Below are 19224 nucleotides of genomic sequence, written 5' to 3'. Positions count from 1 at the left end.
ACGCTTATAACGAACTGACGGATATAACGAAGTTACTTTTTTGTCCCGACTATTTGCTGTAGTTATGCTGTATATATGCTTATAACGAACTAAAATTAGTGGTCCCCTTGAGTTCGTTATAACCGTAGTTTACTGTATATGCTTACTCCATCAGGTGAAACGTGAATGTTGTCGTTTGCTAGGAAGTTCTGGGTCAGCCTTGCCGTGTGAGGCCTCGCATTATCGTGTTGGAAAATGATACCCAATCGAACACATGTGGGGAATTCTCGGCCTCAAAGTCAGGAATCGCCCTGTGCCTCCAGTTAACCTCCATGAATTGGAACAATGCCTCCTCCATGAATGTCAACGCATCCCCCCAACGTCATCAGACGTCTGACGTCATCATCCCGTAGACGTGTCCTTGCGTGTATTGACGCTCACGGTGGACATACCCGGTACTAACGTGACTTGGAGACATGTGTTGACTCTTTGCAACCTAGTGGCGACCTATCGGTGATTGATCAGTGATGAGGCGGTGATCCACCGGCGCTTCATCGGTGACTGGTTGTCGATCAGGTTGCAAAGTGGTTTCCAAGCGTGCGTCGATCATTGGCCGTTGTTTTTGCAACATGTCACCGTCTGGAAAAAGACCTTTCTGTGCATTACAGAATCATTTTGCCATAAGTACTCAGAGAGTTCACATAAATTATTTCCATTCATCACTATGTTCCGTAAAGGCAGGAACACAAAAGAGCCAGAAATTGTAGAAGATACAATAGGAGACAACAGTCAATACTGATTTCGCCTTGTCCTTCTCATTCTTCTGTACATCATCATGGCAGCAACTGCACCATTTTGATTTATTCTTTGCAGGCGGAGCAACTGCTGTTAGCATCTGGACAACTTGCAAAGAAATAATTTTATTCATAAAACCATTATGTTTTGATCGGTGATAGATCACCAACTAGTCACGGACCAGTCCCCGTTCAGTTGCAACAAGTCACCGACGATTCGCTGACTAGTCACCGATCGGTCTCAACCGGTTGCAAACATTTCGCCGTATCTGCGGTGAACAGTTGCCGATCAATCACTGACAAGTTGCAAAACCTATCGCTGATTGATCGGCGATCATACGCTTATTCCAATTATGGACAGAAGTAGTTGCATCGGTCTCAGCGATCTCAGTCGGTCGCAAAGGAAGTAAGTCGCAAAGAGGTTGCATCGCGGTCGCATTGTCTGTGACTGACTGTAGCTTTACTTTGATTGAAATATACTTCTAAAGAAATTAAAGAACACCCGATTCTTTCACATTATCATAGTTAATCTCTCAGGCCATTACAGCTGAACTATAGCTATATGAAATAAGCGGGTGTTCTTTAACTTGTTTTGAGTAGTATAGTTCAAAACCAACTTAAAATGTCTGCTCTAATCTTATTCCTAAATGAATTGTGAAAATGTTTGCAATGATTCCTAAACCTGGAGCTGAGCTTTCCAGTATGTCAACTCGTGTTGTACATAATGCATTATGACGGATACGCTCATTTTGAGTGAGTGAGTATGGTTTTACGCCGTTTTTAGCAATATTCCAGCAATATCACGGCGGGGGACACCAGAAATGGGCTTCACACATTGTACCCATGTCGGGAACCGAACCCAGGTCTTCGGCGTGACGAGCGAACGCTTTAACCACTAGGCTACCCGACCGCCCCTCATTTTGAGTGTACACGTGTGATGATTAGACCTGTCGTGTAATGGCCTGAACAGAAGAGTTTACTTGTATCGGATGGAAGGCTCTCAGACCAGTCACCTGATCAAGGAATCAAGATTGAACTGGTCCCTTAATTACAATGGACATATTCATTGATGGCATTTGAACACTATGCCTGCAGATGCAGCAAAAAATAAGCCTGGATTCAGCTTTACCATTAAGGAAGAGAATATATGGATGTCAGCTTCTTTATTATGAGGAACACAACGTTTCGGAGTACAGTAAACTACGTTTATAACGAACACGCTTATAACGAACTGACGGATATAACGAAGTTACTTTTTTGTCCCGACTATTTGCTGTAGTTATGCTGTATATATGCTTATAACGAACTAAAATTAGTGGTCCCCTTGAGTTCGTTATAACCGTAGTTTACTGTATATGCTTACTCCATCAGGTGACATCCATATATTCTCTTCCTTATGTGTATCACTTCTAAATGCCTTTCAAAGATCTGAGCTTTGCCATTGTAATGATGGCCTTGTTATCCCATATTCCACAAATGTGAGCATGCAGGACCCTTAACCAGATTGCAAACGGTATTCATGGTAAGCACAACAGTGGTAGTGTTTGATGCGAACCTAACATAAATTCAGAACTTGGGATTCGTGTGTCAAATGATTGTCAAATGATTGTGTAAGGGGAGATAATGGAACTCCCTTGGAAACATTGAAAAGCTTTTATGTGAGCATACTTTAGGTTTTGGAGACTAATTTGTATAAGTGAACCGTTTGAGGTTTTTTCGTGTAGCTCTTTGGGAACTACACATGCCTTCTTGGCTAACGTGGCTACATTTGAAGATGTGAAGAATCTAATCGCCAACCCTCATTACATAGGCAGAGTTGCGTCCCTTGGTCATGCCAGACACCTCGAATCCTGGTTCGCCCTGATTATGTTTGTAAGTGTGTCCACTATTCCCGTGCTCGTGGGTTTAACTAAAGCCTACCTCTCTTCGGGCATGCTTCACACACCAAGCTAATATGCTGTTACAAATTAAAAAAATGGCGTTGAACCAAAGCTCACTCACTCATTACATATCAGAGACTGGGATTGGGTTCGCCTTCTCGTTTCTTTAGGCAAACGCCCTTCTTGGTTAACGTATACATTTAAAGATGTGATGAACCTCATCGCCAGCTCTCGTTACATAGGGCAGAGTTGCGTCCCTTGGGCATGCTAGGTTTCAGAAATGGAAACACAAAAAATTTCCCAATTTAATTTTATTACCACTGTAAAAAATAATGTACATATATGTATTAAGTCTCTTCTCCCTGAAATAATAGGAATGATATGTACATGTAAACATCTTGACATTAGCTCTTTATAGGGAAACAGATCAACATACAAAACCTCAAGCCTTGGGATGTTACACAACTCTCAAGACAGTACTATTTTCTGCCATTTGTCAAGGTCTGAACAAGATATGGATGGACAAATACATCTGGAAAAAGGTTAAGTACCATTAGCTCTTTATTTACATACACCCAACTCATAGATCTCATTGGAAAAATCTACACATGACATTTTGACAAATTGTACACATCCATACCTCTTGCAGTTGGAACAGGAACACTCCTTTTTTTTTTCCACATGGTTGCACATACTGGGTCATATTACGGGATGCAGTGTAGCAGGGGATGCAGTGTAGAGGAGGATGCAGTCGAAATGGTAGTCAAATGAAGCACTCACATAACATGACGATCAATTTTGGTTTCTAAATTTTAATACGAGTCATTTTGTAAACAACGCTAAGATGTTTCGTCATTAAATGAAATAAAAAAAAAGGGAAATGGAAAAAGATTTACTAACTGGTGATAAGCATGTTTCCGAGATTGTAGTATATTCATTTGTTCAGCCCAAACATGTCCATGATATAAGGGATACACATCCTACCAGCTGCAGTCACAAAGGTTGGGACAACTCTAAGGTATCTGTCTTTTAATTTCACTTATATCAGCCACAACAGCCATTATCACACAAGGTACAAATACAAATTGTTTTTCAAAATGTCATTTTATGTAGTAAAATAATGTATAATGAGTATTGTTATTTTGTATCAAAAAACATGTATACAACTACAAATGTGATGAAAGAATTCATCTTGATATATCAACATACTCTTTATTGTGAAAATTTTAAGCACCAATGTCCACACCAATAGGAAGAAAAGAAGGAAACAAGTTATGTATATTTAATATTATATATAATACCCGAATTTATGTCAGCAGTATTAAGTTGTTTCTCAAGATCACAGTTATGTTACAAAAAAATCAGTTCTGCTACATATAAACATTGCAACATAGTCAGGAGCTACTGAAACCCAAAAAAATGATCTGTTTGAAAAGAATCTTTTTTAGTTATCTCATTTACCATACATTTACCCAAACTGTATGGTTGGTGGGCAAAATAAATATTAAAAAAACATGGTTTTTTTCTGAAATTAATCTCTCAGAGTTAACAGAAGACAGCATCGACACAACCCGAGTCAACACAGATGGAATATTGAAAAGTGAAATAAAAGAAGGTTTTAAGAAAAAACAAAGGTTGTTTTTTGCTCTGACATTGACTAATATTGAACTTTTTGCAAAGTGTCTCCGTGATTCTACAAGTTGTTTCTGAATACTCTACTTCCTGGCACAGTTAGTCCCACGTCTTTGTTGGCATCCTGATGGCTTGGTGCCCTGAAACACAATGGAGTGAGTGAGTGAGTGAGTGAGGCTTGACACTGCCTTGAACATTATTTCAGTAAACATTATTTCAGTCATATCATGGCATGACAGCTTGATATGGGAGGAAAGCTGAAGTGAAAGGAAGACTGAGTGGGTGAATATTGCTTAATACTGAATATGGTCAGTAAAATGTCAATGAAAATCAAGGGCGGATAATTTGAGAACCACAGGAATGGATCCAGCCAAGGGCTTGTATAACAGACTTGGATATAGTGACTGAGTGAGTATGGTTTTACGCCGCTTGTAGCACTATTCCAGCAATATCACGGCGGGGGACACCACAAATGGGCTTCACACATTGTACCCATGTCGGGAATCAAACCCAGGTCTTCGGCGTGACAAGTGAACGCTTTAACCACCAGGCAACCCGACCGCCCCGACATCGATACAGGCCTGTGGTTTACCGAAATGTGACTCCGGCAGATATAGAAAATGCATCTGTGTCATCAGGGTACAATGACGTACAAAATCAATTGATTCATTTGACATGTTTGAGAGTTGTTCCTTTGAGTTACATCAGTCATACACTGAAGATAGTTTCAACACCAATCCTCTGGTTCCAGACAGATGCATGTGCTAGAGGTGTTTGTTTGTTTATTTGTTTGTTGCTTAACAATGCACTCAGTAATATTCCAGCTACATAAGGGTGGTCCATGTAAATAATCGAGTCTGGACCAGACAATCCAGTGATTGACATCATGAGCATCAATCCATCCATTTGGGATACGATGAAATGCATCAACCAAGTCTGACCACCAGATCCCTTTAGTCACATCTTATGGCAAGAGTAGTCGCCTGTTTTGAGGTGTTATAGAGGTGTTATAGATGTGTTATGTGGCCCTGAAACTCCTTGGCGGATACAACCAGGGTATTCTGGGATAACACCAAACTCCAACCTTGGTGAAATGGGTTCTCCAGGTGACAACACATCTCTCTGCTTGCTGTATGGTACAAGTGTATCGTGGTACAAGTGTATCATGGTACAAGTGTATCATGGATGTACTTACTGTATATGTGTCACAGAGCAGCTTTATAAGATTGTTCTGGGCTTCATTCTGAATCTTCTCATTGTGGACCTGAAACAGTAGTATGTCCACGATATAGAAGGTGAGACTAGGACTAACGTATGTCCTGTCAAGGCACATGATCCCAGCACAGAACAGATGGCAAGACTGTAAACTTTAACACTGGAACAGTGGATCATATAAAAAAAAATTAAAACAGGAATAGTGGATCATGATACTGGTTTAACAATGGAATAGTGGATCAAAGAGTCTGGTTTAAGACTGGAACAGTGGATCAAAGAGACTGGTTTAAGACTGGAACAGTGGATCAAAGAGACTGGTTTAAGACTGGAACAGTGGATCAAAGAGACTGGTTTAACACTGGAACAGTGAATCAAAGAGACTGGTTTAACACAGGAATAGTGGATCATGATACTGGTTTAACAGTGGATCAAAGAGACTGGTTTAACAGTGGAACAGTGGATCAAAGAGACTGGTTTAAGACTGGAACAGTGGATCATGATACTGGTTTAACACTGGAGTAGTGAATCAAAGAGACCGGTTTAACACTGGAACAGTGGATCATGATACTGGTTTAAGACAGGAATAGTGGATCATGATACTGGTTTAACAGTGGATCAAAGAGACTGGTTTAAGACTGGAATAGTGGATCAAAGAGACTGGTTTAAGACTGGAACAGTGGATCATGATACTGGTTTAACACTGGAACAGTGGATCAAAGAGACTGGTTTAACACTGGAATAGTTGATCAAAGAGACTGGTTTAAGACTGGAACAGTGGATCATGATACTGGTTTAACACTGGAAAAGTGGATCAAAGAGACTGGATTAACACAGGAATAGTGGATCATGATACTGGTTTAACACAGGAATAGTGGATCATGATACTGGTTTAACACTGGAATAGTGGATCATGATACTGGTTTAACACTGGAAAAGTGAATCAAAGAGACTGGTTTAAGACTGGAACAGTGGATCATGATACTGGTTTAACACTGGAATAGTGGATCAAAGAGACTGGTTTAACACTGGAATAGTGGGTCATGATACTGGTTTAACACTGGAATAGTGGATCATGATACTGGTTTAAGACTGGAACAGTGAATCAAAGAGACTGGTTTAAGACTGGAACAGTGGATCAAAGAGACTGGTTTAACACTGGAATGGTGGATCATGATACTGGTTCAACACTGGAATAGTGGATCAAAGAGTGGTTTAACACTGGGATAGTGGATCAGAGACACTGCTTTAACACTGGAATAGTGGATCAAAGAGACTGGTTTAACACTGGAATAGTGGATCAAAGAGACTGGTTTAACACTGGAATAGTGGATCAAAGAGTCTGGTTTAACACTGGAATAGTGGATCAAAGTGTCTGGTTTAACACTGGAATAGTTTATCATAAGTGACGCTCAGAAACCCCCTCAGCAACAATCTCAGCAACCGTATCAAAAGAATAGCAGTTTATGAGTGCATCATGATATATATTGTTGATAAATCAGCTGTTCATCACATTTATCAAAACAAGTTCCAGATTACACGAGTGCCCTTCCCTCCCAATTCCCCAATCTCACTCATCCGAACCACGATGCTGACATATTATCCCACTTGGCGACACAGATTGCACAACACATTCAGACAAGCAAATCCCCAGGATGTGTGCAGCTAGTCACAAGGAAACACATGTCGACATCCACACAAACATGTCTAAATCCCCCACAGAAAGCAAATCTTCAAAGTGCAGGGTCAGATTCTCAACACATCCAGATTACATCAAGGCTGTTTTTCTATTGCTTGCTGTATTGTTGTAAACAGGAAGAAAGGACATTTAGGATCCAACTGAGCATAAAGGACAGAAATGCCCTGACACTATCCACATATATCCACTATAGTGGGTATATACTATATATATACTACATACGGCCGGGTGTAGCTCACCTGGCACAATGTTTAGGTGACACTTCACTTTACAGACCTGATCACCAAGAAGGAATTACATTCCAAAAATCAAATCAAAATAGTTTTAATTTTTTTTCATATTTGTCCAACCACCCTTGCTGTGGTGGCAGAGCTCCAGTAACTTTTGAGCAATTGAATTTTTCTCTAGGGTTTATATTTTAATTGGGTTATTACATTTTTCATTGAGAAACCAATTTCTAACCAAAACCTATTCATCACCCTATTGAGTTTTTCCCAAAATAAGTTAACATTTTGAGATTTCAAAAAAAATAATGTTCAAGATATTTATAAGGGTTCTAACTATAGGCTTGACTCGGAAAGTAAATTAGCTTGTAATTGTGTTTCGGAAATTAGCTCCACTGTACGCATGCTGAAAAAGCTTCATTGGGTATTTACGCAAGCTGTTTTTATACATTTGAGTTTTTAATTTAATGCGTTTCTGTACGCAAGCTAATTGAAAGTAATTGGGTTTTGAATATTTTGGGGGGTATTTTATGCAAATATGCAGCTTATCTGTAGCTCTGGGTGGATAAGGAAATTGAAATCACATACCCAGGTACAATACACACGGTAATTTTTATCCCTGCATATAAAACAATGCCTAGCATAACAAGAAATACAATCGAAATGTCTAGTGATGTTAAATCGCAAATTTCACATTTTCATTAACAAAGTTTGTTATAGCATTGTTCATTCACATGAGGCGATACGATGTAGTTTTTTTACCAACAGAAAAAGAGTTTGATGATAGTGCAACCCATACATAAGCCGACCCCTTTCTACAGAATTTGTTTTCTGGCCCTCTAAATTCGGCTTATCCACAGTCATATACGGTACAACAAAAACATAAACAAAAGGTTCAAAGTAAAGAACAGTTAAAAGCCTCCAGGCACGACAAACATCCCATTAGGCCTTTCAGTTCTTTTTACTTGTTTGTTTCTATTTCATTTTCTTTGATTGGTTAGTTTGTTGTTTAATGCAGCACTCAGCAATATTCCAGCTATTTGACGTCGGTCTATAAATAATCGAGTCTGGACCAGACAATCCAGTGATTGACATCATGAACATCGATCCACGCAATTGGGATCGATGACATGCATCAACCAAGTCAGCAAGCCTTACCACCCGATCCCTTTAGTCGCCTTTTACGACAAGCATAGTTGCCTCTTACGGCAAGCATGGGTTTCTGAAGACCTATTCTACCCCGGATCTTCACGTGTCTCATTTTCTTTGAGATACAGGTACATGTACTACTGTATTCACTGTTATGCCTTGTTTGTATGCTTTATTCTATGCTTGAACAATATTTTCACACAAGCACTTTCTAAGAAAGTGGACGTAAAACCAGTACAGCAAGATGGTAACTATATCAGTGCAAGTACAAAATGGAATTCAATAAGCAATGCAGTTACATCGTTACACACCATGTTCCAGTGATAGAAATTACCATCTTTAATCTTTTAACTGTAGTGGTCCTTTAGTGGTCCTTTAGTGGTCCTTTAGTGGTCCTGAGTGAGTGAGTGAGTGAGTGAGTGAGTGAGTGAGTGAGTGAGTGAGTGAGTGAGTGAGTATGGTTTTACGCTGCTTTGAGCAATATTCCAGCAATATCACGGCGGGGGTCACCAGAAATGGGCTTCCCACATTGTACCCATGTTGGGAATCGAACCCGGGTCTTCGGCGTGACGAGAGAACGCTTTAACCACTAGGCTACCCGACCGCCCCACTGGTCCTGAGAAGAAAACATATAGTGATGGTCAGCTTGTATTGTCGGAAAAAACAAAAGTGATGTTCTTTCTGAAAGCTGGATATGGTGCTGACCACTAATAGAGTCCTAATCCATGAGAGATGTTGGATTTGACCCCATTACCAGCAAATCTTGGCAACTAGAGGAGACAACTCTGTACAACAAGTAATAGGGACCAAGAACACTGCGTCATCACATGCCACCTACAGTCACTGTACAGTCACAGCAAGGGATTCAAATCATAGAATGTGACATGCTCAAATATGTAACCAGCTGTGATGTTTTAATCAGTTTGACAGCTGTTTCCCAGATTTGTATCTGAACATATGTCAGAATAACCAAGAAACACATGGTGCTTGTCTGACGTGTAGATGTGATATCACCTATTGATGGACATTCTCTGCGTGAAAATCTTAGAAACCTTCATAGGAGGTCGCGTCTGGTGAACTTTCTATTCAGCCAATCAGTGTCAAAGCTTCTAAATTTTTGGTACAAGTGAGCAAAGCATTCAGACAAGCATATCCTATTTCTACATCTCAAAAGCAAAGACAAGAAGCCTCACTGCTACTATATTGTGGTGGATAGTTTATACATCCTGTTGTCCCTGAGTGTTGTTTCTTGGCATCTAAACTCAAACGGACGTACAATGGAAAGTGTTCTGTTGGTTCTTTTGCTAAGATAGAAATTTCCTAATCAAGGTGATAAAGAAAAGAAGCCAAACTGTTTTAGAAAGATAGCATCTATTCGGCCAAGAAACAACACATCCTTTATTTTGATTGGGCAGTCAAAGTTTGCTCAGTGTTGACCTCTGGGTCAATCCTGTGTAGCCATTCGGGTAATCTGAAGTAATCTGGATTAATAATAGTGCATGGGTGGTTGGCCGGCTGAAGTCTGTTCTGGTTAAAGGGCCCCTGGTGAAATCATGTCTGCTGGTTATCAATTACTGTCACTGATCAACTGATGTGAATTTAGATACTCATACTTTTGAGTGATCATTCTTATACTGATTATAGATAAATATATTGTGAGTGTATGAATTTATTCAATACTAGCCCATTTACATTAACTATGTAATCATTCAAGACATGGAAAAGATCATATTTATGAGCAAGGGTCAGCATGTTGAAACAGGGAGATTTATAACATCTTTTGTCAAAATCTGGTTGACATTTGTATTGCCCAAGTCTGCCAATAAATGGTTGTTTGAAATAGAAGTCACAGCTAGATCGACACAGTTTGCCAAATAAGAGCAGATCTTGTTTATCAATGTATGCCTGAATGGTTATAAGATCCAGATTATCCAATACAACTTTGCTTGATGTAAGTCTTGGTAGACCCTGTTCTTTTTTACTGAAGAAGCGGTGTGGTATTTCCAGCAGTTAATACTCTCGACCAGTAAGTTGCCCCATACATTGCATCCATATAAGGCACATGGCAAGACAACACTCAATTAGGTTCGACCCACAGAAATACAAGCCATTGTTTTTGGTAAGTCTTTTCAGTTTTTCACATGCATGCAAGGCCGTAGTTAACTTTTTTTTTCATGATTCAAATAAAACTGTTTTCTATAAAAAATCCCCCCCCCCCCCCCCAATGACCTATCGCAACATTCTATAGAGGTGTAACCAGATCTTCACTTCTTCTGATATAAAAAGATTGATGCTGCTAGGACTGGCTTATTGCAGGATGAAGCCACTAGCTCAAATGGGTTACATTATATCCTCTACCAACATGTGGCAGTGACCTGACTTGAATAGTTCTGGTTATCACTCTGAATATTCCTATTGATAATCAGAGCTCACAAATTGATTATTTATTGAGTTTTTTCATTATTAATATATACAACATCTGATGTGACAAAGTGGTCACCAGTGCACTTTCAGCCAATGGGACCAGATAGAGCCTGAGACAAGGCTTATCATGTCATGAAAGTTTCATGAATAAAACATTATATTTAACATAATAATTTTATATTAATATTATTATTATCAATTATTTATATTATATGAATAATATATGGTAAGAGTTAGTATCACAACATAAAACAGAATATCATACGGATGAGATGCTAATTGAAATAATATTGATGAAAACAGCCATTGGTCATTATGATATTATTGGAATTCAATCCCCCACCTTGCATCATTTTATAATATTGTTCCCAAGAACCGACAGTTGAAGAAATGTGTGTTGACATCCATTTTATTTACTTGAAGAAATACACCATATACACAGTCCAAACACCCCTCCCCCCCTCATGTGAATCACTTCCATCAACACTTAATGTACACAGATGTTGTAAAAAGAGTTTCTTAAAATTAAACCTCCACGCTCACATTTAAACAGTTTGGATGAAATTCTAACAATAATTAATTTTCTGTTGCCTTACCATCAGAGTAATTAAATGAGTTCAATCCGATAATTATGAACATAGTTACCATCAACTTTTTATGATAATAATTTTCAGTGATTCATCTTTATCTTTTTTATTGTCATAGTTATCATCAGATTATCAGGATGGTAGTTGACCTACTTACCCCGTTGAGCGTGACCCAGGGCACGTATTTATGCTGGGGGTTGAGTGCGTCTGTCTTCATCGCCATCTCGTGCTCCCACTGGTTGCCCTGGGAACTGTTGGCGCAAGCCTCAATCTGATCAGCCGGGATGGCAGGGAACTTCTTGGCACACTAGGTGGAGAACAAAGCTAACTGACAATCTAGGATAACTTCAATAACATATGCATATTGTTTGACTGAATGAGTGAACTAGACTGCTTTTGGCAATAATCCAGCCATATTCACACAATGTACCTAGGTGGGAATAGAACTAGGGCTGGGACGGGTAACTCAGGTACTCGGATCGGGTAGGTCCCGAGTAAGACCCGGGTACCCACAGGACTACCCGGAACCATGGTTAGTCACGTGATATATTGTTTAATGACAAAAACTCACTATAGCTCAGTGGTTACACCACAAGTCACTAATGTTTGCATTTCTTTCTGACGATGCACACATTCCTTTTGACTTGTATATGTCTGAATACAGATAAAGCTTCAGTCAACTTCACTGTACTGATCGTTTGATACATGTATCTAAATAGTTTTTGCCAGGGCTGCGATAAAACAATTCCCAATCAGACATTTTGTCCCCAACTCTTGAGACCTGCAGTGGGTACCCGGGTAATAGGGGATTGGGTACCCGGGTAGTAAATTTGGACTCGTCCCAGCCCTAAATAGAACCCAGACCTTCAACGTCACAAGCCAACTTTTTTCAGCACTGGGCTACCTCAACAGACTGGTAGCTGGCTGTATATGCATTCTGTCATCATTATGATGTCTAGAGGCACATTCAAGTCATGACCTATTCGGATGATGCTATTTTTAGGTGACAGCCATTTTGGGATATCACTTTAGTATACCGGGTAATGCCCAGTCATCTCTGCATAATGAATGGTTTATGAATGAATTACTTTTTAGTCTGATTTCTATTTCAAACAAAACTCTGAAAAATTATCAAGCTCTTTAAAGCTGGAAAAAAGCAAGCCATTATTTAGGCTAAATCTTTTTTTCATTTTCTCATTGAGTGTCCAAATTTTGTTACCGGTACAGTGATAGAAATGAGCACTAGTCCTACAGACCTTGCCTAACTGCCCAATAGGTAAGGAATCAAAAGGACGAGTAAAAATGTGCTATCGTTAAGGTTTTGCTATATGACATCTCTATAAGGACTAGTGGACTAAAAGTTTTCGTTTCTATCACTGCGGTGGGGATTCCGAGTTAAAATTAGTCCCCTGAAACCTGTGCTTGTCGTAAAAGGCTTCTAAATAGATTAGGTGGTCAGGCTCAGTGACTTAGTTTGCCTCAAGTTGCCCCATCAGCACTGAGGTAGATATGTAACAGACATGTCACTGACCTCTCGAAATGCTGTTCTTGACCGCTCTGGGCCTTCTTCCATACAGTGAATGAATGGGAAGGCCTTGTTGATATCATTCACTATGTTGAGAAGACAAGTCTGAAAACACACAGAATGGCAGTCTTATCATTCATTATCCTGATTATACATGTGATATCATTCATTATCCTGAATAGTCATGTGATATCATCCACTATCCTGATTAGGCATGTGATATCATTCATTATCATGATTAGGCATGTGCTATCATTCACTATCCTGATTAGGCATGTGATATATAGAGAATCTCACCCGAGTGTCTTTTGATATCAAATATATCAACACGAGTTGATAAAAGTGGAAAAACTCCGAGGCTTGCCGAGGATTTTTGGCACTTTTATCAACGAGTGTTGATATATTTGATATCAAAAGACACTCGGGTGAGATTTTATTTATCATTCAACATCATTCGACAGTAATTAGCAGTGTCTTCAGTGTAAAAAGTACTGCTAACAGCTTCAGTAGCAGAGCCATTAGTGATGTCATTTGATTGTGATGTCATGGTAACCAGTGATGTCACAATGGTCTGCAGAGCATTGTGATGTAATTTCATTGCAGCGATATCTACAGTGTAGATATCGCTTGATCTAATCCAAGCGATATCTCCTGTGGGAGCCAGTTTTGGATGATAACATTCATTATCCTGATTAGGCATGTACTACCATTCACTAAACTGATTAGGTATGTGATATCATTCACTATCCTGATCAGGCATGTGATATCATTCACTATCCTGATTTGCCATGTGATATCATTCACTATCCTGATTAGGCATGTAATATCATTCATTATCCTGAATAGTCCTCTGATATAGTTCACTATCCTGATTAGGCATGTGATATCATTCATTATCATGATTAGGCATATGCTATCATTCACTATCCTGATAAGGCATTTGACATCATTCATTATCCCGAGTAGGCATGTGATATCATTCACTATTCTGATTATACATGTGATATCATTCATTATCCTGATAAGGTGTGCGATATTATTCACTATCCTGATTAAGCATGTGATATCATTCATTATCCTGATGAGGCATCTGAGATCATTCATTATCCTGATTAGGCGTGCGATATCATTCACTTTCCCGACAAGGCGTGTGATATCATTCACTTTCTCGACAAGGCGTGCGATATCATTCACTTTCCGAGTTGATGTATATGTTAATACATGAAGAAAAAGATCATTGGATGCAACATTTTTTATGAATAATGTTTTACAATAAGCAGTCTTAACTAACCCTGCCCCACAGGGAAAATAATGAGACAACTGTTGGAAGAACAAGAATAATAAAATGAAAAGTCTTTTTTTATATATTTAGTTCTAACCTACCAACTTCAAGTTTTTCACACAAACATCTGTAAAGCAAGAAACTAAGGAAGCCTGGCACTATCATCCTCTGATAACTTTCGGTGGAAATGAAGGATTAAGATGTTATCATGGTGGAATAGCTTCAATACTCAGGCGACTCACATCCAACAGGTTTTCAGCACACTCTTCTTCTCCATGCTGACAATCAAACACCCACTTGTCGCCATCTTTCTTCTCCTGCAACACACAGGCATAGAAAACATAGTACAATGTCTTATTCGGTTGGACCCTGATTGTGAAAATATATTGACAATATATCAAATGACATGTATTAGACATGTATCATCATTTTGCAATTTTTCTTTCGGTACAATCATTATCAGACCCAGAAGTAATAAAAGAGCTGTAAACTGGCATTTTTCCACAATCCTGAATGTTATGGTCAGCAGATCATCCCACTAAGTAACAAGGGGCGGTCGGGTAGCCTAGTGGTTAAAGCGTTCGCTCGTCATGCCAAAGACCCGGGTTCGATTCCCAACATGGGTACAATGTGTGAAGCCCATTTCTGGTGTCTTCCGCCGTGATATTGCTGGAATATTGCTTAAAGCGGCGTAAAACCAAACTCACTCACTATATGCTTAGGCTGTATACTACTCTCAGATATATTATTACACCCTTCCTTGTTAAAGCCTGGCTCTTGTTCAAGTTCACGTATATACAAACACCATCATACAGTGATAAAGCCTGTCTAAATCACACAAATAATTGCATTGAAGTTCAGCGGAAAATGCATCTTTAAAAATGAATAACATAAAGTTTGCTAAACTAAGCAGTCGCTTGTCATCACTTCGAGTATCAGATAAAACAGGTAGATGTGCCAGGTGACTAAAAAGAACCAGGCTCTAACAAGGACAGGGTCTAAAAAGATCCCGGCTTTAACAAAGGTAGGGTCTAAAAAGAGCCAGGCTCTTATGTGGGCGGAGTCTAACAAGAGCCAGGCTCTTATGTGGGCGGAGTCTAACAAGAGCCAGGCTCTTATGTGGGCGGTGTCTAAAAAGAGCCAGGCTCTTATGTGGGCGGTGTCTGATAAGAGCCAGACTCTAGTAAGCATGGTAAGGGTAGGGGCTATTAAATTTGCATGTCGGACCTCTGCATTCCCATACGGGACCAGCGTGAGGTTGAAGATGCTGCGGACTGCAGTGAATGCTGGGAACAGTTGTTTCTTGATGAAGTCTCGACAGTCTGGACACAGGGACTCATAGTACAGCGTGAAGTTGACAAGGGGGGCAGGGCCACGCACGGGGCTCCACACCGTTCTCCTACACTGTGCCGTCACCTATAACAAAGAGTCAGGTCATTTACTCATCTATGACTGTCTATACCCTGACATAATCAAGCCATATCTCACAGGACACAGATTGTCTAGACAATGACATACTCAAGCCATATCGCACAGGGCACAGATTGTCTAGACCCTGACATAATCAAGCCATATCTCACAGGACACAGATTATCTACACCCTGATATAACCAAGCCATATCTCACAGGACACAGATTGTCTAGACAATGACATACTCAAGCCATATCGCACAGGGCACAGATTGTCTAGACCCTGACATAATCAAGCCATATATCAATGGACACTGATAGCCTAGACCCTGACATAATCAAGCCATATCTCACAGGACACTGATAGCCTAGACCCTGACATAATCAAGCCATATTGCACAGGACACAGATTGTCTAGACCCTGACATAATCAAGCCATATCGCACAGGACACTGAATACCAAGACCCTGACATAATCAAGCCATATCTCACAGGACACTGAATGCCTAGACCCTGACATAATCAAGCCATATATCAATGGACACTGATAGCCTAGACCCTGACATAATCAAGCCATATCTCACAGGACACTGATAGCCTAGACCCTGACATAATCAAGCCATATTGCACAGGACACAGATTGTCTAGACCCTGACATAATCAAGCCATATCGCACAGGACACTGAATACCTAGACCCTGACATAATCAAGCCATATTGCACAGGACACTGATAGCCTAGACACTGACATAATCAAGCCATATTTCACTGGACACTGAATGCCTAGACCCTGACATAAACAAGCCATATCTCACAGGACACTGAATGCCTAGACCCTGACATAAACAAGCCATATCTCACAGGACAATGAATACCTAGACCCTGACATAATCAAGCCATATCTCACAGGACACTGAATGCCTAGACCCTGACATAATCAAGCCATATCTCACAGGACAATGAATACCTAGACCCTGACATAATCAAGCCATATCTCACAGGACACTGAATGCCTAGACCCTGACATTATCAAGCCATATCTCACAGGACACTGAATGCCTAGACCCTGACATAAACAAGCCATATCTCACAGGACACTGATAACCTAGACCCTGACATAATCAAGCCATATCTCACAGGACACTGAATGCCTAGACCCTGACACAATCAAGCCATATCTCACAGGACACTGAATGCCTAGACCCTGATATACTCAAGCCATATCTCACAGGACACTGACAGCCTAGACCCCGCTATACTCACGCAATATATCTCACCGGAGATCACATTTCATCAAGCAGCTGTCAAGGACCAACTTAAATTACCATCACGATGACGCACTGCTGGCACTGTCTAAATAACAACACAGATCAGATATACTCATACACACACACACAAACTGCTATTAAAGTACTATCATAAATGACTGACCTTGCACGCCTCTGCAACCTCGTAGGAACTACACCATAGCGACGGGGGGAGTGAGCATTCAGACGCCAGGGTCCCCGCCACCGCACACAACATCAATGCTAGAACAATGTTGACTTGCATCTTGTAGGTCTTGGATGACTACAAAAAGAGAACTGGCAATTGAGGACTCGAATATTCCACTTAAATGTATACGTATCTGTAATCAGCACACGTCAAAGTGACTGGCACATTTTGAATGAAATTTGTTTATCGCTCAATGAGATCACATGATTTTTGTAGATCATGTGATAGATCACGTGGCGTTGGCAGGCTATAGTGTGTTTCACAAATCTAGACTTCAGCATATCAAATGTACGTGAGGTTAAAAACGGCGGTAATGGTGTATTTCAAGTTTTTGTTCATATTTTTCATTTCTATATCATTAAAATTTGTATGGGTAATATGTACAACGAAATTACACGTCTCGACAAGTTTGAAAAGAAATGTTTCTTGATTAAATTGCTGGAAAATAAGGATTTTTGCTTTATTGGGAGATATTAAAATACCCTGTGGGTATATAGGTAGGGATTGACACAGAGTGAAAAACTAGTAAATTTGCAAATGCCCATATAACGACGAGAAAAACCTTAACCTGGTTGTAGCAGTGTGAATCCATACCTACATTTCCGAGTGGGGACCTGAAGTTATATGTCCCCCATGCTACCCGTGACGATCCGGGTCAGAATTGATCTTCAGCAACCAATGTAGTGCACGATCCCTTTGTCGAAAGAGGCAACTGACGGGTGGCCAGACTCGCTGACTTGGTTGATGCATGTCACCTTATCCCTAATGCGTAGATCGATGCTCATGATGTCATTCACTGGGTTGTCTGATCTGGACCCGGGTTTAGGGGTTAGAGTCATGTTGTTTTTTCTTCACTTTTAGAGCTGAGATTTCTTTTACGTCACATTTCAAATTCAACATGCAGAAAGAATGTTAAATTTTTTCTCACTGTTCATTTGAACAGCACAGACATATGTGATTATAAAACAGAACAACGAAAAAAGCAGTATAATACAGCATTTATATATAAAAATTGTGTATCAATGCGGCATCTTTGTTCCTTCAATGCAGCACAATTAGTCCTGTCAATGCAGCACCAATAGTCTTGTCAATCCAGCATCATTAGTCCTGTCAATGCAGCACCATTAGTCCTGTCAATGCAGCACCATTAGACCTGTCAATGCAGCATCATTAGTCCTGTCAATGCAGCACCATTAGTCCTGTCAATGCAGCATCATTAGTCCTGTCAATGCAGCACCATTAGTCCTGTCAATGCAGCACCATTAGTCCTGTCAATGCAGCATCATTAGTCCTGTCAATGCAGCACCATTAGTCCTGTCAATGCAGCATTTGTATCTGTCAAGACAGATCTGGTGATTTTGTAGAGAAAAATCACTGGAGAGCGTTCGATTGGAAATCCCTCAACCCTGTAATACTACCGTTCTTGCGACAGAACAGGACAGACCCTGTCTCAACAAGATAACACAAGGCCTCATACAACATCTTGCCTTGGCCTGCACAATCACCAAACTTATAACCTATCAAACACTTGTGGGGTCACCTTGACTGTCAAATTAGAACACGACCAGGTCGCCTTTATAACAAGAATCAGTCAGCACAGGCGCCAGAGAAGAATAGCGTTGAATCCATTTCATGTGATCTTTTTCTCCTCGTCTTGGGGCGTGCATTGATTCCCATTGTTGGCTTCCACAATACTGACTGACAATTGTGGCATTCTGAAGGATCAAAGGGAGTTCCATGTGCTGATATCCGCCTTGATGATCGATCTAATACTGAACAATTGTCCCCATCCTCCAAACTATGGACACAATACCTTCATATTTGTTCTCAATCATGGCATAACTTGTAATGATGTTGATATATAATCCATGTCTCAATTCATGACACAATCATCTTTCTTGACGCTAGTTCTGGGTTTAGGAGCAAGGAACTAA

General features: G+C 40.1%; 1 protein-coding gene across 1 annotated transcript; it reads right to left on the bottom strand.

Annotated features, from left to right (window-relative positions):
- Positions 1-2949: 2949 nt before the first annotated feature.
- Positions 2950-17504, bottom strand: LOC124148526 (gamma-interferon-inducible lysosomal thiol reductase-like). Its single transcript, XM_046519645.2, has 7 exons — positions 17228-17504; positions 15615-15803; positions 14630-14704; positions 13112-13210; positions 11738-11887; positions 5481-5549; positions 2950-4425 (listed from the first exon to the last, which is right to left on the bottom strand). Exons 1-7 carry the CDS (start codon positions 17345-17347, stop codon positions 4369-4371), a joined length of 759 nt encoding a protein of 252 aa, XP_046375601.1. The 5' UTR covers positions 17348-17504; the 3' UTR covers positions 2950-4368.
- Between the last annotated feature and the right edge of the window lie 1720 nt (positions 17505-19224).

This window comes from Haliotis rufescens, unplaced genomic scaffold (genome assembly GCF_023055435.1).
Source record: "Haliotis rufescens isolate VD_foot unplaced genomic scaffold, xgHalRufe1.0.p SCAF_1, whole genome shotgun sequence".
In the NCBI taxonomy this organism is placed as follows: Eukaryota; Metazoa; Mollusca; class Gastropoda; order Lepetellida; family Haliotidae; genus Haliotis; species Haliotis rufescens.
This window is presented reverse-complemented; position numbering and strand designations above follow the sequence as displayed.